Source organism: Alligator mississippiensis, chromosome 1, assembly GCF_030867095.1.
Source record: "Alligator mississippiensis isolate rAllMis1 chromosome 1, rAllMis1, whole genome shotgun sequence".
Taxonomy (NCBI): Eukaryota; Metazoa; Chordata; order Crocodylia; family Alligatoridae; genus Alligator; species Alligator mississippiensis.
The window spans coordinates 123,780,861-123,801,942 of record NC_081824.1 but is presented as its reverse complement, the minus strand read 5'-3'; the positions used below and the strand labels follow the sequence as shown (position 1 = coordinate 123,801,942).

The 21,082-nt window shown below is 44.4% G+C and overlaps 2 protein-coding genes across 6 annotated transcripts in view; one reads left to right on the top strand and one right to left on the bottom strand.

The window, feature by feature from the left end:
- The window catches only part of PEX3 (peroxisomal biogenesis factor 3), a 29,056-nt gene extending 26,375 nt beyond the window's left edge, over positions 1-2,681 (bottom strand). For 2 of the 3 annotated variants that reach the window (XR_001373173.3, XM_014605536.3), the window contains exon 1: positions 2,566-2,681. Coding sequence is in view for 1 of the 3 variants with exons in the window: in XM_014605536.3 (XP_014461022.1) it covers positions 2,566-2,638 (73 nt within the window). In the remaining 2 variants the exon portion in view is untranslated. The remainder of the gene's footprint in view (positions 1-2,565) is intronic. The other variant, XM_014605539.3, reaches the window with a different exon arrangement.
- An 82-nt stretch (positions 2,682-2,763) lies between these two features.
- ADAT2 (adenosine deaminase tRNA specific 2) lies at positions 2,764-16,047 on the top strand. Of its 3 annotated transcripts, none has more exons than XM_006265733.4 (6): positions 2,764-2,872; positions 3,728-3,832; positions 12,016-12,166; positions 13,138-13,244; positions 14,572-14,644; positions 14,767-16,047. In XM_006265733.4, exons 1-6 carry the CDS (start codon positions 2,828-2,830, stop codon positions 14,805-14,807), a joined length of 522 nt encoding a protein of 173 aa, XP_006265795.1. In that variant the 5' UTR covers positions 2,764-2,827; the 3' UTR covers positions 14,808-16,047. The 3 variants fall into 3 exon arrangements, with proteins under 3 accessions (XP_006265795.1, XP_059569622.1, XP_059569619.1); XM_059713639.1 differs by lacking the exon at positions 2,764-2,872 and adding an exon at positions 2,922-3,037; XM_059713636.1 differs by lacking the exon at positions 2,764-2,872 and adding an exon at positions 2,922-3,053.
- The last annotated feature ends 5,035 nt before the right edge of the window (positions 16,048-21,082 follow it).

Sequence of the window (21,082 nt, the reverse complement as noted above, 5' to 3'; positions counted from 1 at the left end):
GATCATATGGGTGGCTCTTCTTTGGACTCTCTCAAGCTTGTCCACATCCTCATTAAAGTGCAGTGCCCAGAACTGGATGCAGTACTCCAGCTGTGGTCTCATCAGTGCTGAGTAGAGCGGAAGAATCACCTCCTTGGTTTTGCTGGAGATGCATCAATTGACGCATGCCAGAGTATTATTTGCCCTACTGGCTACAGCGCTGCATTGATGGCTCACCTTCATATTGTGATCTTTTATTACCTCCAGGTCCCTTTCATTCGTGGTGCTAGTCAGTTTGGTGCCGCCAAGCCTGTAGGTGTGTTTGGGGTTGCTCATTCCGAGGTGGAGCTCTTTACATTTCTCAACATTGAACTTCATCAGGTTCTGATCTGCCCAACTTGCAAGCCTGTCTAGATCCGCCTGTATCTGTAGCCTGTCTTCAAGCATGATCACGCCTCCCCATAACTTGGTGTCGTCCATGAACTTGGCCAGTGAGCTCTTCACCCCCACATCCAAATCGTTAATAAAGATGTTGAAAAGTACTGGACCAGGCACAACCCCTGCAGGACACTGGCTCTCTGGACCTGTTTGAGGGCCAATGGGCAGTGTTTGGTGTACACTGCTCAGTGTCCATCCTTGATGCACTTTTTTAACCTTCACTCCCATTCCCCCTCTTTTGTCTTTCATTTGTCCCACAAGATCAGTTGACATACATACAAGGCCCTTGCTATTAACAGGTGTGTGAGAGGTGGCTAGCTGTTCCTCTGTGGGTCTAAGGCCCACGTCCCTGATACTCATCAAGCAGGCCCGATCATTTCATTGACTGTACACAAAACCCCTTGAAAGCCACCAGCTGTTGCCAGCCTTTGACCTCAGGCAAAGCACTCCACTGGATTACCCCCTGCCATTACTCCTAGGGCAGTTCCCCCAACCTTGACCAGATCCCAGTAGATCTTTACAGCCAGAACATAGTTCTGCATATCACTCCATATTGCACTTTGTGGCTTTCAGTGCTTAAATGCAGGGGCCTTCTTGGTCCTGCACAGGCCCAAGGAGTGACTAGCCAACTCTCTCTCCCATGATGGTAATGGAGCATTCAGACAAGGAGCTCTCTATGGGTCAAGAGATGAGTGGTACAATTCAGACTTGCACTGGCTTGTCTCATGGTGAACCCCTGCCTTTACAGACAGACAAGCCTGTGGGCCGACATGAAGATAGCTAGACTGCAGTACTAGAGAAGGACCTGGGGGTTTCTTCAAAACTTAAGATGAATATGAACAAACAGCGTGCTCCTATTGTGAAAAAAACCCAACAGCATACTGAGTTGTATCAAATAGAATGAGACTTGCAAACCAAGGGAAATCATTCTTCCCTTTAACTGCTTTTCCCTTTATTTGGCACTGGTGAGACCACACCTCGACTGTCCAGTTCTGGGCCGCACACTTCAAGAAAGATGGGGGCAGATTAGAAAGACTGAGCAAGACTCTGGGGAAAGGCTGTAGAAAGCAAGTTATTAAGTCTCGAAGACAGACTACTGAGAGGGGATTTGATAACAGACTTCAAATACCTGAAGATCAATTCTAGACAGGCCAAAGATGGGCTTTTCCCTGTGGCCACTTGGCTGGGAGTAGAAGCAATGGCCTGAAGCTGCAGCAGAGGAAATTTAGGTTGGCGATCAGGAAGAACTTTCTGACTATGAAGTTGGCCAGGTGGTGGAGCAGGACTTTTAACACATCAAGGGAAGTCAAGAGCCAGGCCCACTACAGAAACTATAAGCCCCCTTTAGTACTGGGGGCCACTAGTGGTATGTTACAAATTTCTCTGGACATATAATAATGAAGTCAGAGAGGAGTAGAGGTCAAAGGTTCAAAACAAGAGTGCCAAGTGGGGACACCAAGCAGAGCACACCAGTGAGCACCTACCAATCCTCAAATGAACCCAAGGAGCCAGCGGACACTGCCCAGCGATACTCTGTTTGGAGACGGGAATGAAGTAGGGCAAAGAAAGTGCCCCGCAGTCCCCAGGAACCCTCCTGGCCATAGCCTCCTTCCTGGTCAGCCCAGCTTGGCCAGGGCCAGGAGGAGGTTGACCAGGAGGTCGACCAGGAGGTCCTGGCCCTGGTGGGACCACAGATAAACAAATTTAATGCACCTGAATACACCGCGCACTGGAATAGGCTGCCTAGAGAGAAGCTGTAGGATCTCCACCACTGGAAGTTTTCAAGAGTGGGTCGGACAGGCACTAGGCTGGGATGGTTTCCTCGGGAACCATCCTGCCTAGATCACCTTGTGAGGTCCCTTCCAGCCCTGCTTCCCTGTGCCCTCCCACGGAGGTAGCCCGCACAAGTGCCCCCTGCCTTCAGCCTGTGCTTTTTATGGGGGAGCTAAAATAGGCTCCCGGGGACCTCAAGCAGCCCCACGGGGAAGGCTGGGCTTTGCCGCGGGGTGAACCGCTCTAATCCGAACCCGGCCACACGTCTGTCCGGGCCGCAGCGAGATAGAACGCCCCCCCCCGGCCCAGTGACGCGGGCACTGCAACCCCGCGGGGGAGGGGGGCTCGTGCCTAAACAGAGAAGGGGGCACTCACCGCCCAGGACGGTGCCCAGGAAGAGACATTTCTTCTTGTGGCGTTTCAAGAAGCTCCACAGCGAGCGGAACATCCTGCCCCGCGGCCCGGCGCCGCCCCTCCCCCCGCCCGGACGCTGTGACCTACGTAGAGCGTGGGGGCGTAGCCGGACGTTCTGAGTCCCGCGGGCGGAGGGGGTGGGTTCGGTCTTCGCTGGTGCCCGCGCACTTCCGGGTCCCCCCGGAAACGCCCGCCCCGCACACTGGGTTCCGGCAGGCCGGACATGGAGGCGACGACTGAGGCCTGGATGGACCGAGCGCTACGCATGGTGCGGGCCGTCGCGGAGCCCCTCCCCCCTCTGCCTGGAGGGCGGGGCCTAGGCCGGCTTCTGCAGGGGCACACACTGGCAGCGCGGTCCCGCGTTAACTTTAACGCGAGTTAAAGAGCTGCCTGCGAGGGGCTGGGCCTTCTACCTGGCTGGAGTCTGATCCTGGTCATGCAGGGGCAGTGTGGGTCCCTGGGGCCTGATCCTGGCACAAGGGGGTACTGGTTGGGGTGACCATCATAGAGGACATCCCAGTTTTCTGCTACTCTGTTCTCTATTTATGCGCAACCTGATGCCTTTATGCTCTCTGTTTTTCTCTTCAAGCAGTTCCTTGAAGAGAAAAATAGCAATTCCTTTTCTTCAAGAGAAAAATAGGGGGCACAAAGGCATTGGGTTTTGTATCAATAGAGAACAGAGGACAACCGGACTGTCTGCTGTGATGATGACCCTAATTGTGGGGCCCCTGGGGCCTGATCCCAGCTGTGTGGAGGCACAGCAGGAACCACCCCCACTGGCCAGGGTCAAGCTCTGGGGGTCTCCCACCACCCCTGCTTGGCCCCCAAGTGTCATAGCTACCATGCAGGCCTGTGGCCTCTGGGAATCCCCACAGAATCCATGAGGAACCCCATGGGCCAGATGGCACAGCACCAGGGGCTGGACCTGGTCTGCAGGCTGGGGGTTAAGCACCACTGCCCTAGCACAAACGTGCCAGTGACGCCCTGTAATCCGAATGACTTAAACTGAAGGAATTGCTGATAAGGCCACTAGTTTGCAGGCAGGGAACAGGGCTGTTGTGCCAGTATTAGACCTCTGGTTATTCTTAACGCTCTCTCTGTTTTCTTCTGTGTGTTTCTGCAGGCTAAAGAAGCCTTAGAAAATGGGGAAGTTCCTGTCGGCTGCCTTATGGTCTATAAAAATGAGATCCTGGCAACGGGGAGGAATGAGGTGAATGAGACAAAGAATGTAAGTTACAAACAAGGGCCTGCCACTGAAGACTGCTTGTTGCCCTAACAGAGCACACATACTGTGTACAATGGGAGTTTTGCCATTGACTTTAGTGTCATCAGGATTTGGAACAGCACATCATGTACATCTCAGACTTCTGTCTGTTTGTGTCCCACTATTTTGTGTTCCCCCCACTCTAATCTTTTATATGTTTGTGTCTCGGAGCATGGTTGTTTTAAGCACGCTTGCTGTCATCTAAGGGGGGAGGGGGGGGGTCAAGTGTATGCCCTGTGGGCTGGATCCAGCTCATGGAGCTGCTTTATCCAACTTGCTGGGCTACCAGCGGGCCCCTGGAAGTTGTGGGGTTTGGACAGGGAGGCATGACGTGCTGCAGAATCAGGGATGCTTGGGCCTTGGGGGACATGGCAGTTGGTGGCAGGTGGGTGAGAAAGAGCTGATGCAGCCTTGGTTGCCCTCTGGCTGCTTTTTCTGCTGCCACACCCATGGCCTCAGCTCCTTGGCTGCTGGTTCTGTTGCTGCCACAATGTGCTGTGTGCTGGAGCCAGAGCTGCAGCATGAAACGTGCCAGCACCAGAATCTCCAGCTCCATAATAGACATGCAGCAAGAGCTGCTGCTGTGTGTACCAAGCGGGAGCTGGAGCTGCCGGCACTGCTGCCACTTGCTCCAGAGCCACCCCATGCTCTTTTGGATCCCCGGGGCAAGAAGCCCTGTAACCTGGATCTGGCCTAGGACAGGTGATTTTAACATCTCGATCTCAGGTGTTCATATGGAAAGGTATTTAGCTATGTTTGTCTGAAATAAGGCAGAAGGGCATGGCAGGGTGGTATCTTGAGTGCTGTCAGAGAGGCAGCAGTCTACTTCTTCAGATATTATGGCAAAGTAGTCTGTCACCTATAAAAGGTGCTGCTGTCCAAATGAGTTAGTGTCCAAGATGCCACTCTGCTTTCTGCTGTTGTTAATTTAGTTAGTGATGGTAATTTTATATGAATAATTGATATAATAATTTCTACTTGCCTGTATTTTCTTGCATACCAACCCCTTTCCCCATATCTGGGGCGGATAAGACACCCTGGTTTGAGAAGGCAGAATGAAGAAAAAAAGATATTTTCCAGAGTCTTCCCTGCCTCAACATAGGCTCACACTGGCTGAATGTTCCCTGGTGCATTCATCGCTCGCCCTCTCCTTCCAGCTCCAAAATTTAAGCCAGTTTGGCAGCGGTTGTGACAGGTTGAGCTTCGGAGTTGGAAAGAGAGGCTGAGTGACACTGGGCATGTCAACACGTACATTAATGCGCCTTAGATACTGCGCATTTAGTTTAGTACTTACTTAATAAAGTACTAACTAAATGTGCAGTAACTAGAGTGGCTGTGCAGTAATGCTGGCACATGGATATTTTGTGATGCTTACTGTGCGTTAGCTCAGATACTGTCTAGTAGGCTGTTAGCACTACTGCATGATGTTATTTGGCTAATAGTCTTGTGTAGACACGCCTACTGAGAGCTGGACTCCATCTTTGCTGTATGGGCCCAGGGGTAGCCATTACAGTGTCCCCATGCTTCCATTCCAGCACAGAAACCAGCCTTCTTACTAAAAACATGCACCCCAATTCTGGGTGACTAATTTTTGCATGTGGTATGTGAGTAAATGCAGTATTAATAGACGTGGGGGGAAATGTCCCAAAAGCATTTTTGAGGTTTAAATTTTTTTCCTGTACCCTCTAGTACAAACAGGGAACTATTCACAGTTTGCCAGTGTGAGAGAGAGCAAGAACCATTCACCCAGGATTGCTAATAGTCTGTTAGTTTGTTGTGGGCCTCTTTCCTTCCCCTTTCTAGCATTCTCGTCTTGGACCTGGGAAAACTTTCCCGTAAGGCATTGGTTTCGACAAACTAGCATTTTCCAACCAAAAAATGGTTTTGCTGAAAACTTCTTAATGAATTGTACTTGTTTAGTTATGTTAATTAATTCTACTAGGTAAAAATATTGATAATAATAGGCATTAAAAATTAGAAAAGAAAGTAGATCCATACAGATACAGTGTAGCTATATACAAATACGTATAGTAAGTACAGCTTGTTTTACTAAATTCTGGTATGCAATTAAAGTAATACCCAATTTTCTTTAGACTACAATATGCTGTGGTAAAGATGATGGATTGTAATGATAGGATACTACAACTTACATGTGCATACTTACGCATCATTATATTATACGGGAAACCCTTGCTCACACTAATGACTGGAAAATAGATGGCAAAATATTGAAGTAATTTACCAATTAAATGACACCACAAGGCTATTGCTTTGCAAGACATGCTTTGATAAGTATGATTGAATTATTTACAATAATACTTTATAAGATAGTAGTTGATAATATATCATGAGTTTTTCCAAAAGTAAAGTAGGTCTTGTTTTACAAAGCCTAACTCCTGCTCTCTTTTGGGAAAACATCTCTGGGAAGCAGACAACTAAGATTACTGGGTTTTGTATGCACATCATGGGAGAAAAGGTCTGTTGTACTGTTTACCAGAATTATGCCAGCAGTCAAGATTTCTTTTAAACCTTCTGCTCTCAAAATTTGGATCCCACTCCAGCAGCCTTATTTGTATGGGTACCTTCTATACCCAAAGGTATAGAACAGTGGGACTGTGAGGATAGATCCGATTGCAGAATTAAGCCTTAATTTTATTTTTAAAATTGATCATGCTGTTTTTTAATTCCAGAAACGATGGTAAATATGTCTTTTATATCTGTTGGATGATATTCGTAAACTTTGTATATCAGTTTTGATTTCCATCTCTAACTCATGAAAATTAAGTTTAGAACACATTAGAGGTTTCAGTTTCAAACCTATAAACATCACTGAAATTCAATCATGTATTGAGTAAACCACACCAAGTATTTGGCAAAATAAAGAACTACTATTTTCTAATTTAAAGAGTAAGCGAAGAATACTGTCACCAGTTGAAATGGTTTGGGTACTGGAAGACAGAATGTAACCACAGAAAGTGATCATCACAAAAATCAGACTGAACATCTTTAGTACTGCAGAAAGTATCAAGAAAGCTTCCAGCCAAATTTTCAGTCATGAGCCTGTAAAGATAAGCTAATTCTTTAAGCTTGTTTCAAGTGGCCTGATTTTTCAGAAGTGTTGAGGAATCACCATTCCCACTGTTTCCAGCAGGAGCAGTAAGTGATTTGGATCTTTCTAACTCAAGCCATTTTTGTTTAAGCTGCCGAGCTTCAGATCTTTATGGTTTAATTTTCAGAAGTTCTGGGTACCCATCACTCTCATTTAGGTCAGTGAGAACTTTGGGTGTACTGTGCTTTTGAATATTTGGCTTTTGTTCTTTAATTACATCAAGCAGTCTGACAGTGGGAGAGTGAAGATGAACACATACCAGGAACTGTGGTAAGCAGGAAAAGACCAAAATGCCTTCAGTTTCTCCCTTGGTCTTTTTATTCTTATGACATTTTCTGGCATTGTTTAATAACATAGGACTGGAAGGAACCTCCTGGGTCATTAAAGCTATTGCAGCAAATATAGTGTGTAATTGCTTTCATAAATGTGTCAGTTTCCATTATATAATCATTTAAGTTTCTTTTCCTCTTGTCTCATATTGGGAGGCTTTTCCAGAAACTTACTCCTCTGACACTCACCAGCCTTCTAATTTCCTACCTGAACTTATTTGTGGCCCTTTGTTCTCGTGCCAGTGTTGGCACTTAGTTTAAACGGTTCTTTTCCTTCCCTGATATTTAGTGCCTAATGTATTTATAGAAAAGAACTGCATTGCCTCTCAGCCTTTGGTATATATATTTGTAGGTTAACCAAAACACTCTTTTCTCCAAATCATCCTATTTGTCCTTCTCTGCATCCATTCTTGTTTGAATTCATGTTTCTTGAAGATGGGTGAACAGATTGTATGCACCTATCTATCAGGTGCATAAGTGAGATTAGGTACCTATTCCACCCTGCACAAGCCCTTGAAAAACAGTTAACGCAGAAGGTGGGCGCGTCCTCCTCTACCTCTTGGTTTTTGCTTTTTTGTAATTTTGTCTGAAGGCTAAAGTGACGTTATGTTCCAAAAATAGGTGTGTTAACATTTCAGGTACTTGAGCAGGGTGAACTAGGATTGCATTTAGGCACTTAAATCTACTCAGATGTCTAATAGGTGGAATGGTATCTGCTCTTTTGAGTTTTACTTCTACTTTAGATGCTGTGATTTCCATGTCCATACCCCTTTCCTGCCTTTGCCCCCATCCTTAATACTGAAAACTAAACCAAAGCATACAGTTTTGGACCTATACCTTAATTTTACCTAATCTATGCCCTGTGATTACTGCACAGCAACCCCACTTTATTTTTCCTTGTTTTGCTTTTACTTATAAGTCTAAAGAAACTTCTGGCCTCCAAGATAAAACTTTCTGATGAATCCTTTCTTCTGTTCGTTGCGGACTCACTCCTAATATCCTTTCTGAAGTGGTTATTCATCCAATGAGGTATAGAATCATAGGAAAGGAGGGCTGGAAAGAACATCCTTAGGTAATCTAATCCAGCCCCCTGCTCAAGACAGGGTTATTGCTGATTAAACCATTCCAGCCAAGTGTCTGGGACTGTTCAACCAGCTTATGAAAATTACCAGGAATGGAGATTCCATGACCTCCCTTTTCCAGTGCTTATTCATGTTCACAGTGAGGCAGTTCTTAATCTTCAACCTGTGCGGGCCGGGTTGGACCCCGGGCCCTTTTCGTCGCTCTGCACGCGGACTGTGGCGGGCAGGCCGGGTTGGAGAGGGCGGGCGTCGAGCTAGAATTAGGCACAGACACGTAACGGTTGATTTTAAGATTGTTTACTTACACCGAGATGGTCGCGGTGCAGGCTGGAGACTTGCTTGAGTTGCGGTTACAACAGAAAACACGAACAATCACGTGGAGTTTGCTAGGCTCCACTCAGACAAAACATGAACAATCACGTGGAGTTTGCTAGGCTCCACGCAGACAGAACTCCGGATGTCCAGGACAAGCGCACATAAAACTCGTCGATACGTCTTATAGAAGGTTCCGTTCGAAGACGGGAAGAGGTGGGCGGTGGATCAGGCCGCCAAACTCCTCTGAGCAACACACAGGGCTTCTGTTACTCTGCCGCACACACCCAGAGTCCCCACGAGATGGATGCGGAGTCCTCTTCGGCTTGGGCGGAAACTGCTCAAGCCTCTTATACGGCTAGCAGGCCAATCGCTAGCCACCACGTGTGAATAATTTAGCGCTAGCCAATTGCGGGGCACGAATTTGCATGCGAAGAGCGGGAACTCCTTTGCACCGTGCATTTCTGTGTTGCAAAGAAAATGCACCCTGCAAAGACCGCTGCAAAGTGGCGGGAACACTCCTTTGCACGCGGGTTCTCTGTGCAGCAGAACTCCTCCGTGCAAGGAAGCCGTAAACCCACGGGGATAATTCTTAGTGCCGAAGCGCACAAAAAAAATCAGACCTTTGGGTCATGACACAACCTAAATTTCCTCTGCTGCAGTTTGAGCCCATTGTTCCTACTTTGTCCTCTCCTGCCACAGAGAAGAGTCTGGCTACAGGTGTTCACTTTTACTGTTAAGAATTTCTCTGATAGCTTCCCTGGCCCCGATTCCCAACTTCTGGGGCTTTGCAATCCCTGCCCCACTACTTAGTTGGTCAGCAGGGACAGAATTTAAAGGCCAAAAGTCGGGAACTTTGTCATGTATACTTTCCCTCTGTTCCACAGTCCAATAGCAATATACACGTAGTCTCTTTCTACTAGGCTTATCTATAAATTGTTTTATAGTTGGCTGTTTTCTTCTGGCAAAGATTGGGATGCGGGGGGCTATGTTTTACTATGTCTTTTTGATTGCATAGTAGGAGCATGTCTCTAGCTTCAGCCCTTCAAGACTGTTAGGCTTGTCATTACTTGTATGCCTTGGGCAATATCGCTACAAAGATCTTTGCAAGATTCTCATTTTAAAAAACCTGGCAGTAGGTTCTCATGACCTTGCCAGCATTGTCTTTCCTTTGGCAGCTCTTTAGCTTGCTTGATCATTCACAGCCCTTCCTCAAACCAACTCTACTGTTCCCCCTCTGATATTACATATGGCCCTTTCCAACTAGACTTTTTCTGGCATTGCCATCCTCAATTATGTGGCAGTCATACTGCTCCATTGAAATGTTTTCTCCCAGAAAGGTGCTCTGTTACCACATGCAGGCTCATCCTCTCTCTTGTCTCCTGGTTTGGCCATTACAGCATACGTCTCTTTCCTGGGGCATCTTGCAAGTTCAGTATGTAATCATTAAAATGAAGTATTGTTTCTATTCTCAAATTACCAGTAATACAGTTTTATTTTATCTCAGCTCTGTTGCTCTCACTTGTTAATTCTTGTCTAAGATTTAGAATATAGCCTTTGTAGGGGAGGGATGGTATCTTTTATTTGTAAAACACTTGGCGCAATATTGGGCACTGTATTAGTAGTCCTGAGTTATAGGCTAATGACATCACCTTCAAATAATGTGTTTCTTTCCACCACTTTTTTTTGGATCTCTTACAAAGAGAATTCGTTCCCATTATTGCTGTTCATGTGTTTTAAACATATGTATTAAACAAATAATAGTATGCAGGTAGTAGATAGTGATTTTCATTTATTGAGCTAATAGAAGAGTATACATGGACCTTTATGACCCAGTGTGAAAGTTGTTTTTTCATATGCACACATTAATGCTGCATAAACATTCCACAACTAGGCTTATTTCAAAATCCCTAATTACTGGGGCACAGTTTAAGGCAATGGTGTTCCTTTAATTTGTGTTCAGTTGTCAGGTGTGTCCAGATCATGCTTGGTGAAGAGGAAGATAAAATTGTCTATACTTGTATGCCTAATGGTCCCTTGAGCTTTAGTCTTCTGGGAAGGATTAGTAGAGTGCATTATCTGGTAGAGATTGAAAAGAGTCTCAGAGAGATTTAAATAGGTCATACAGGAAGCATATGGGCGTAGCTAGGATCTGCACTCTGATGTTCCAGGTCTTAGTCTAGCATCTATGCCACAAACGCATCATATCTCTAGATAGGGATTTAGAAAAAGGGAAAAATGTTGACTGTGTTCGCCACTTTGTAATCCACTGGTGTCATAGAGCTGCAAAAAATAATCCAAATATGGACCCAGTTTTTTTGTGATGTTTTTATTGTGACATCTCAGTAACTGTAATAGACATTATGATGAATTGTTAAGACATTACTTTATGGCAGTGCTATTTTTCTCTGCAACTCTGGTGCTTTTTCTATTCCACTTGGGTTCTTTGTGCTGTTGCTATCCTTGTGATGGCTTAGCATTTGTTTCTTAACTCCACCAACCATTCTTCAGCCTTTATTGGCTGCAAAGAGGAATCATAGTCACTCTGATCTGTGTAGCATTACCTTTCACAACAGTTCTCAACCTTTTTCAACTCCAGGTACCCCCTGTCAGATTCAAGATGCACCCCCCTCCCCTGCAAATATGCCAGATCTTAATTTTCACTCATTTCTTGACTATGGAAAAATAGTGCAATTTGTATATTGCAAAGAACTTGTCAGGCCCACAGAAAGGCAGAATGGCTTGGACAGTCTGGATTCCTCTTTGAAATCTCTGGGTTTAGCTTGCAAATCGTGTGTGTGTGTCTGCATGACAGCACATCCGCACGGCACCCTTAAAAAGGCATGCTGTCGCACCTGATTGAAAATCACTACCCACACCTGCTGTCCATCTGAGAGAGAGGTGTACTCCTGGTTTCAGAACTTTGCTTGTTCTATCCAGGGGCAGACAGAATAAGCAGTCTGACCCATGCCTGCCTTGTGAGTTGCATGTGACTATAGTTTGAGGCTGAATGTTGCTTCTTCCGCTCAGGCTGTGCCAAACTGCAAATCCACTCTTATTATGAATTCAGTTTTCCAGCTTGAACCAGGCAAAGCAGTGATCCTTTTCCAAGGAGTATTAAATTGCTTCTCTGATGGAAGTGAAAAGAATTAGACCCTTCACAGAGTAGGTGTAGGCACGTACATTCGCACAAAGGAGAATTGGTTTTTGTGGTGTGGTATTCTCAGTTCTCTTGGTTCTAAGGAAGTTTAACAACTGCAGATCAATTCATGGCATTTTTAAAAACGTTTCTTTTGTCTCTGTGTATGCTCCCAGGCAACGCGACATGCAGAGATGGTGGCAATTGATCAGGTTCTAGATTGGTGTCATCAACACGATAAGGATCCTGATGAAGTGTTTGCACACACAGCGTTGTACGTAACTGTAGAGCCTTGCATCATGTGTGCAGCTGCCCTGCGCATGATGAGTATCCTTTGCGGCATATTCATGTTGGTAAAACGTATGGTGGCATGTTGTTTTCAAGCAAATCATTTGGTTATGAGCCAGCACATTAGAGGATGATGCTGTCAAATAAAGCTGTACATGGGATCAGTTTGTCTGCTCAGAGAACATACCCGCAGTATGCTTTTGTACTGAAGACCATGACCAAGATGTTCGCTGACAGGATTGGAAAAATAAATCTCAGTCCAGCATCCAGCTATGTCGTCATTGGCAGGCCGTCATTGTTGAGGATGATCACTCCCATGGGTCAAGTAAAGGGTAGTAGATGAGTCTGTTAATGGCTAAAGCCAATCCTAGAGCTGCAGACTCTGGCAGATGCCACAGATAGTGGTTAAAGGGAGGGTCGAACCACTGATTTACCGGTCTCATTTCCTTTCCTTCTGTTTCTGTTGTTTTTCTTCCTCCAGGGTGGGACAGTTTTCTTCAAAGTAAGATGAACTTTCTCTCACAAAACATTGCCATGTAGCCCCATCCTGTGCTACTTTTCCCCAATTTGTAATGTCAGTGCCATACTTAATGTTCTCCTTGAGGGCATCCTTGAAGCATTTCCTTTGGCCCATGTGTGTCCTGACCTAAGGAGTGCCAATATTGTCACTATTTAAAAAAAGGGAGATATGGAAAATATAGCAAACCAGCAATATGTGGCTTCATGCACATCTTTTTGGGGATTTCCTTCCTCTGTCCCATCTGATGCTCTTATCAGGCTGGCCCGTGTTGTGCTCTGCAGAAAGCTGGATATGGCTCTTCAGTTATGTTACGTCTTTGTGTTACCGAAAAGGAGGTGCTGAGAATACAACCAGCCCAGCATCAAGGAATGGAGTACAGACTGCTTCTTTCAAAGGGCAAGCCTCAGCAAGCCAAATGGAATGCCTTGTGCCATAAAGATATTCTGTGAGACATGTTTTCTCTTTGCTTAATACCTTAACTCAGTCGCATAAATTCCACTGGTTGTATACGGTTGTCAAAATGAGAGATTTGGAGGCTGTGGCTCGGTCTTGAACATCTCCTCTGATGATTTAATAGGCACTGGGGAACCATTCCAGGTAGGCTATCCAAAGATTTCCTTTCATGTATTTAATATTTCAAACAGGGTTAGCAACCTAAGGCCCACAGAGCCATTAGATCAAACCTGTGGCCTTTTGTGGGGAGGGGGGAGGCGGGCGCTTCAGCAGATTTCCAAGCAGCTGGGGACGCAAGTCGCATTTAGTGCTGGTGGACTTTGTCTGTTCCATGCTGCAGCTGGGCAGCTGAAGTTTTGGCAGTGTGGGGATTTGCCTGCACAGTGCCATGACTGGGCAGGTAGGAGATGCACCCATGCTATGGCTGGGCAGCAGGAAGAAGTGGCAATGGCAGCAGTGGCCAGACCCTACGACTGGCCTGCCTTGGGCTAAACTGGGTCCTTCTGGCTCTCTGCCACACCAAGGTTGCCAACCATGGTTTAAAAATGGTGATATGTTTGCTTTTGGCAATAAAGTTCTTAGGGTGTGTGGCCGTAAAAAATTCTCATCAGCAAGGCCATGTTCTGTTCAACCCAGTGTAAGCCCTTTCCTTACCAGTTGACTACCTGTCTCTCATAACTGGGAGTTGGAAAAAAAGCTTATTGTGAAATAGGACTCTGAGAGGGCTTTGCACAGCCTTCTCTTGATGCATTGCTTTCCTGACATTCAGCTGGCAAGGGGTATTTAATTATCTTATATGTTCAAGTGTATAAAGGAAAAGGCTATTTCTACTGCAAGTGTTTTCCTCCTTTCTCCCAAGCAATTGCAGTAGGATGAATACATACAAGTCAGCACCCTCTTATGTGGGTGGATGATCTGAAATTAGTGCTGTCATTGAAAACATCCTACTTTGTTGTTTTTCCGGTTGTTTTCATTCACACAGGGGAGGGGAAGTTACAGTACACATTTTGTGGGCAAGAATATTGTTTTTGAAGGGCAACTGAGGCCTGAGAGTTTGTTGTTAGGAATAAAAAACAAGATTATAGAGAAGAGCTTCTTGGTAGGAGCCTATTAGACAAATAGCTGTGAGGCTGTCTTGCATTCCCAGGTGTTAGTATGATTTACCTGGAGTAAGTTGGAAGCACGCTAATTAGTATTCAGTAAAGGGAAAGGAGTTTGCAGAAGACTTTTCCTCATAATTTCTGCAGAATGTGAACAAATCTGAATTACCATACTAAGCGTCATGCCAATTTAAATCAAAACAGATAAATCTTCACCCTGTAATGAGGGGTTCTGATCACAGATAATTAGAGATATACTTCAGGTAAATAAAGGAGACAATACAGGTCTTTGAAATTAACCTACACATTGGATATTATGGTGAGGTCCATGACATCTTGTTTTCATGAATCTAGTATTCTAATTTTAACAGTGCATTGCTGGCTATCGAGCTGAAGAAGCAGTGGAAATGTTAAAAACCTTCTACAGACAAGAAAATCCAAATGGTACGTTTCCTTTTTATGCACTCATTTTAACCCTAATAATTTCTCAAAAAATTGTGGGCACTGGCATTGTCAGCATTAATATTTCATATCCTTTTTCTTCCTGTCCTTTTTCTTTCTGAAAGCACCAAAGTCAAAAGTACGGAAAAAGGAATGCAGTAAGTAAAAGCCCTTTGCTAAGAGAAGACTGAAGCACAGGAAATAATGGCCCATGGGGAAAGATTTCTTCACCGTCTTCAGTGCAGCATTTGGGAATGGCAACATTAATGAACTTCAAATCTGCTCCCGTTTTACTACTTGAATATTATCAGTGTCTTCCATTTTATGTGTCTAGTAGGTGATATGATTTCTAAATCACCAGCCTTAGTCTTTGTGAAAAATATTTGCCTTTATCGGGCAGGGAGAAGGTTTTAAGTTATAGTTGAGACTGAACAATTTGCGCCACATGGATCTTATATGGATGCACTACAGTAATGGCCTGTCTGCACAGCATGTGGATGGAATATTCTATTAGGGTCCTGTCTATGGTTATAGATAGCAAGTGTTTTTAGAGAATAGTTCACTTAAGCCATTTAGAAGGAAACAGTTCTATAAACATTCAACTGTACATTTACTGTACACCGTATACCTTAATTAAGAACCATAAGAGGCAACACAAAGGGCAAACAAACAGACCTTGAAAACTGATACCAGACCAGTGTAAGAGTTCTTCATTATTTTATTCTTTTTGTCTCTTATAGAACAAACAGCTCTGAAAAGTCATGTTTAGGCAGGAAGATGTATGTGAAAAACTGTATATATAGTCTTAATACTTGATTTGTGTGTGCATGCTGATTTGCATAAGCAAATACAAGTCTTTCATACTAGTGATTTATATGTGAAGAATTGAAGGCTGGCATGAACATCTGTCCCTTTCTGAAATTCACTTATTCTTGATTATTAACATATGGAAAAAATAATGGTTAAGAATCCACAAGTAAATTGGACTTACTTTCAGTTGCCAAGTCCTGACATCTGCATGTTTAATTGGAGATATGAAAACCAGGAAAGGAAAATAGGAGTAACAAAAAGAGAACGAGATGCATGATATTCTAACTTTTTGGACATTGGTTAGCTAAATGTCACTTACATTTACTTTTGCTTGGCATTGCTGTAATATGTAATCCAGAAGAGGGCCTTACTGTTCCACTAATGAATTAAAATGTAAACCTAAATTGAATTCTTGATTGCATTGTTCCTAAGTGGATATTTATCAAGTAAAAAATCAGCTTGCAATTTAATTGGTTGGAGAAAAATTGCAGAAATTTGAAAAAGCCTTAAGATTTTTTTTAATTACAAAAGAGCAATTAAAATTCCTTGGGTACAAAAGTTATATACAATTAAATACTGTATCTATTTGAACAAAATATGTTGAAGTGGATTTTTTTTTGTTAGAAAAGATCAAATACATGGTTATATTTGCCATCATTTTCCCCATCAGCTTGGAATTTACCTTCTTAATATAATCTTATTAGTTTATAGTTTACTGAATGGGGGGAGGAGAATTTTTTGTTCAGTGTAATGTAATATTACAGTTCTGGACCAGGCATACCAAAATACTGTTCCTTTTTGTTTATATTCTTGATCTGTTGTATTGTCTGACCTATTGGACCTTGGTTACTGCCTTCTCAGTTTGTTCCTCCTTCTAAGCAAATAAGTAGTAATGCATTTTTAAATTCTTCACCAGCAGAGATTAGTTAGAGCTGAAAGGAGGTGCCATTGAATCTCATCCTTCAGTGAGTAAAGGCTACAAGGGAAATATGAAATAACCTGCTAAATACTTGCTATGTAAACACAACCATTTAAATACCTTTGACAGCAGAGGAATTTTTAACTAAGTCACTGGGACCTCAAGAGAAATGGGTTCAGTCCTTGGTTTTAAATTAAGCCTTTTTTTCCAACTGACCATGTCATCTCTCTCCATTCCAGATCTGTAAAATGGCTGACCATACTTTCATTCCATACTATAGTGTCTTAAAGATAACTCAGTTAGTATTTGTGACCAGCTCACATCCTGTGCTGATGTGGGAGGCACTAGAGTACATAACTAGATAATTGGAGGAAAAATAAGTATATTTGAAGAGCAAAATCTGATTCTGCAGCCTTTCTCTTGAGAAATGCTTACTCATGGGAGAAGCAATCGCTGAAATGAATAGGACAGTTTGCTTGAATAGTTGTTCATCATAATTAAGAGCAGAAGACACTGTGGAACAAGACCACATGATGCCCTGCAGCTAAAAGGTTAGTGACACAGTGAAGGTGTTTTCTTGAAATCTTGAACTGAAAGAAAAGCTAGACAAGTGGGATTCTTTCACTGAACCCCTACTTAAGAGAGAGTGTTCTTTCTCTAAGCATGTGGTATCAGTCCTCATGAGAAGCCCAATACATGGTGGGGTTATGTATTCCAGATAGCAGAGGAGCTAAGAGAGCCTTGCCAAAGCCAGTGGGATTTTTCTGACATGCCCTTTACCTACTAAACAGGATCCTCTAGGTTATAACTAATTTGCATCAGGTGGTGACATTTCTAAGTTTTAGGGCTCATTGTTGTTTTCTGTAAGTCAAAGGGAAAAGGCCACAATTACAGTGCTAAAAACCTTTTCGATGATAACCTACCTGAAATCAGTAGGGCTACTTGCTTGAAGGGTTATTTGCTTGAGCTTCTAGTGTCAACATTTCTTTTTTATTAGCCTTTCAGTCTTTTAGCCTAATGTTGATCAATAAGTCTCAGAACTGGCTCTTAAATACCAAGGAATCCTTGGTGAATTAGCTGAAATAGTATGAATTCCTGAAGCAGTAAAAGCTACTTTGCAATCTTATTCCTTGTTTATATGCTGTTGACAGATGTCACTCTAAACAGCTTTTAAAGGAGGGAACTTGCTGCTTGGTTGTGCACATCAGCTGAACTTACATAAATATTTTGTCTGGCTACTCTTCTACCAGTTTAATGGAGCTAAACTGCCATATCTTTGTATCCAAACAGAATCGGCTTAAAACTACAACGGTTTAGCTTCTACCTAGAGCAGAATAGAGCTGACAGATGGAACTGTTACAGCACATCAGCTGTGAAGTATTTATAATTTTAAACCATTTGATCTGTTCATCTGTCCATATCCCTAGACAGTTAAAAAATTGAGGAGCATTTTCCCCATTCTAACTTGTAAAGAATACATTGATGGATCGACTGATAATCTGTTTGTAACAGCTACTTGGCCCCTAAAATATGACACAATACAACAATCCAACATCTTCTGCCTTTAGCACCTGACATCATATTAACTTCAATTAGGGCTACAGATGGTCATCATCTTTGAAAAATTAACACCTAAGTCTGTCTCTGAATTTCAGGTGACCATGTTTGATATTTTTAAGCTTTAATGTGCTCAAATAGAACATCCATCGTAATATTTAAGAAAAAACCATGGAAGTTAGTCATGGGATCATCAGGCTCAAGACTTGTTCTGTTGGGAGAGTGCAGGCCTATATTATAGAATATGCATTTTTACCAGATTTTTGAATACTTACAGAGTTTTAAAAATAACATCAGATCAGATATTTGAAGAAACCTTCAGTGTAAAATAAAAACTGAAGGCTAAGTAATGTTTCTTTTCTGATTGAAAATTATTCCTCCAATTTCCTAGAATTTTTTGAGAGCTTTACCATACAATGGGCAAGAACAATTGACAACAGTTAACAGGACATTTCTAAATCTTTTGGAAAGCCTTCATAAGAGGCTCATTGAAAAGTTCAGCTCAATGTTAGATTTTATTGAAAAGCATACAAATATTATGAATAATATTGTATGGTATGGTAGCCTCACAAAGACACATCAGAAGTAGGTGGGAAGCAGAATGAGGAGGTTGAAAAGACTGGGACACTTTATTATATTCTCTCTGTCTTATGTAGTGGACAAACTATAATAGATTCGGGGCTCCTGAGGCAGCTCTCAGAGACCATAAAAACTAAGGAGGCGGTAGTCATGGGGGACCTAAACTACCCAGACATCTGCTGGGAGACGCAGACAGCAAAGTCCCACCGCTCACGCAGGTTCCTATCCTGTGTACAGGACCTCCACCTGACACAGGAGGTACACGGTCCCACTAGGGGGAATACCTTACTGGATCTGGTATTGGCAACGGGGGATGACATGGTAGGGGACCTACAGATTGGTAGACATCTGGGGGACAGTGATCACCTAATAATAGAATTCTTGATAAGACATCGAGTGGGTAAGGGAACTAGTAGGGTGAAAGTGCTAGACTTTAGGAAAGCTGATTACAATGAACTCAGGTGATTAGTCAAGGACGCACTGCAGAGTAGGAGTTTTGAAGTGATGGGAGCCCAAGAAGGGTGGCTCTGCCTTAAGGAAATGATCCTTCGGGCACAGAGGGAGACGATCCCAATGCGAGGAAAAAGAGGGAGAGGGGCCAGGAGGCTTCCTTGGCTGACCAGAGAAATCCAGGGCAGCCTACGGGCCAAAAGGGGAGCACATAAAAAGTGGAAACAGTGAGAGATCACCAAAGACGAGTATACCTCCTCTGCTCGCACTTGTAGGGAGGCAGTTAGATGGGCCAAAGCTACCATGGAGCTGAGGATGGCATCCCAAGTAAAGGATAACAAGAAATTGTTTTTTAGATATATAGGGAGTAAAAGGAAGGCCCAGGGAGGAATAGGACCCCTGCTAAATGGGCAGAAGCAATTGGTGACGGACAGGGGGGGGATAAGGCTGAACTCTTCAATGAGTTCTTTGCCTCAGTGTTCCTAAGAGAGGAGTAAGACAAGCCTCTCACTGGGGTTGTAGAGAGGCAGCAGCAAGGTGCCAGACTACCATGCGTAGACCCTGAGATGGTGCAGAGTCACTTGGAAGAACTGGATGCCTTTAAGTCAGCAGGCCCGGATGAGCTCCATCCGAGGGTGCTGAAGGCACTGGCTGACATCATTGCAGAGCCACTGGCGGGAATATTTGAGCGCTCGTGGCGCACGGGCCAAGTCCCGGAGGACTGGAAAAGGGCCAATGTGGTCCCCATTTTCAAGAAGGGGAGGAAGGAGGACCCGGGCAACTATAGGCCAGTCAGTCTCACCTCCATCCTTGGCAAAGTCTTCGAAAAAATGATCAAGGCTCACATTTGCGAGAGCCCGGGAGGACAAATTATGCTGAGGGGAAACCAGCACGGGTTTGTGGCAGGCAGATCGTGCCTGACTAATCTAGTCTCTTTTTATGACCAGGTTACGAAACGCCTGGACACAGGAGGAGGGGTGGATGTCGTATACTTAGAATTCAGGAAGGCCTTCGATACAGTATCCCACCCCATACTGGTGAACAAGTTAAGATGCTGTGACTTGGATGACTACACAGTCCGGTGGGTGGCGAATTGGCTAGAGGGTCGCACCCAGAGGGTCGTGGTGGACGGATCGGTTTCGACCTAGAAGGGTGTGGGCAGTGGGGTCCCGCAGGGCTCAGTCCTTGGACCGATACTCTTCAATGTCTCCATCAGCGACTTGGAAGAGGGAGTGAAGTGTACTCTGTCCAAGTTTGCGGATGACACAAAGCTATGGGGAGAAGTGGACACGCCGGAGGGCAGGGAACAGCTGCAAGCAGATCTGGACAGGTTGGACAAGTGGGCAGAAAACAACAGAATGCAGTTCAACAAGGAGAAATGCAAAGTGCTGCACCTAGGGAGGAAAAATGTCCAGCACACCTACTGCCTAGGAAATGACCAGCTGGGTGGCACGGAAGTGGAAAGGGATCTTGGAGTCCTAGTGGACTCCAAGATGAACATGAGTCAGCAGTGTGACGAAGCCATCAGAAAAGCTAATGGCACTTTATCGTGCATCAGCAGATGCATGACAAATAGATCCAAAGAGGTGATACTTCCCCTCTATTGGGCGCTGGTCAGACCGCAGTTGGAGTACTGTGTGCAATTCTGGGCACCGCACTTCAACAGGGATGTGGATAACCTGGAGAGGGTCCAGAGAAGGGCCACTCGTATGATTAAGGGCTTGCAGTCCAAGCCCTATGAAGAGAGACTGGGGCACCTGGACCTCTTCAGCCTCCGCAAGAGAAGGTTGAGAGGCGACCTTGTGGCTGCCTATAAGTTCATCACGGGGGCACAGAAGGGAATTGGTGAGGTTTTATTCACCAAGGCGCCCCCAGGGGTTACAAGAAATAATGGCCACAAGCTAGCAGAGAGCAGATTTAGACTGAACATTAGGAAGAACTTCTTCACAGAGTGGCCAAGGTCTGGAACGGGCTCCCAAGGGAGGTGGTGCTCTTCCCTACCCTGGGGGTCTTCAAGAGGAGGTTGGTTATGCATCTAGCTGAGGTCATCTAGACCCAGCACTCTTTCCTGCCTATGCAGGGGGTTGGACTCGATGATCTATTGAGGTCCCTTCCGACCCTAACAT

Excerpts from the sequence above, each read along its gene's own strand:
- ADAT2 (XM_006265733.4), top strand. The coding sequence starts at position 2,828 with ATGGAGGCGACGACTGAGGCCTGGATGGACCGAGCGCTACGCATG. Across the intron at positions 12,167-13,137 it reads AGCTGCCCTGCGCATGATGA|AAATTCCACTGGTTGTATAC; the intron begins GTATCCTTTGCG and ends ACTCAGTCGCAT. Across the intron at positions 14,645-14,766 it reads CAGACAAGAAAATCCAAATG|CACCAAAGTCAAAAGTACGG; the intron begins GTACGTTTCCTT and ends TCTTTCTGAAAG.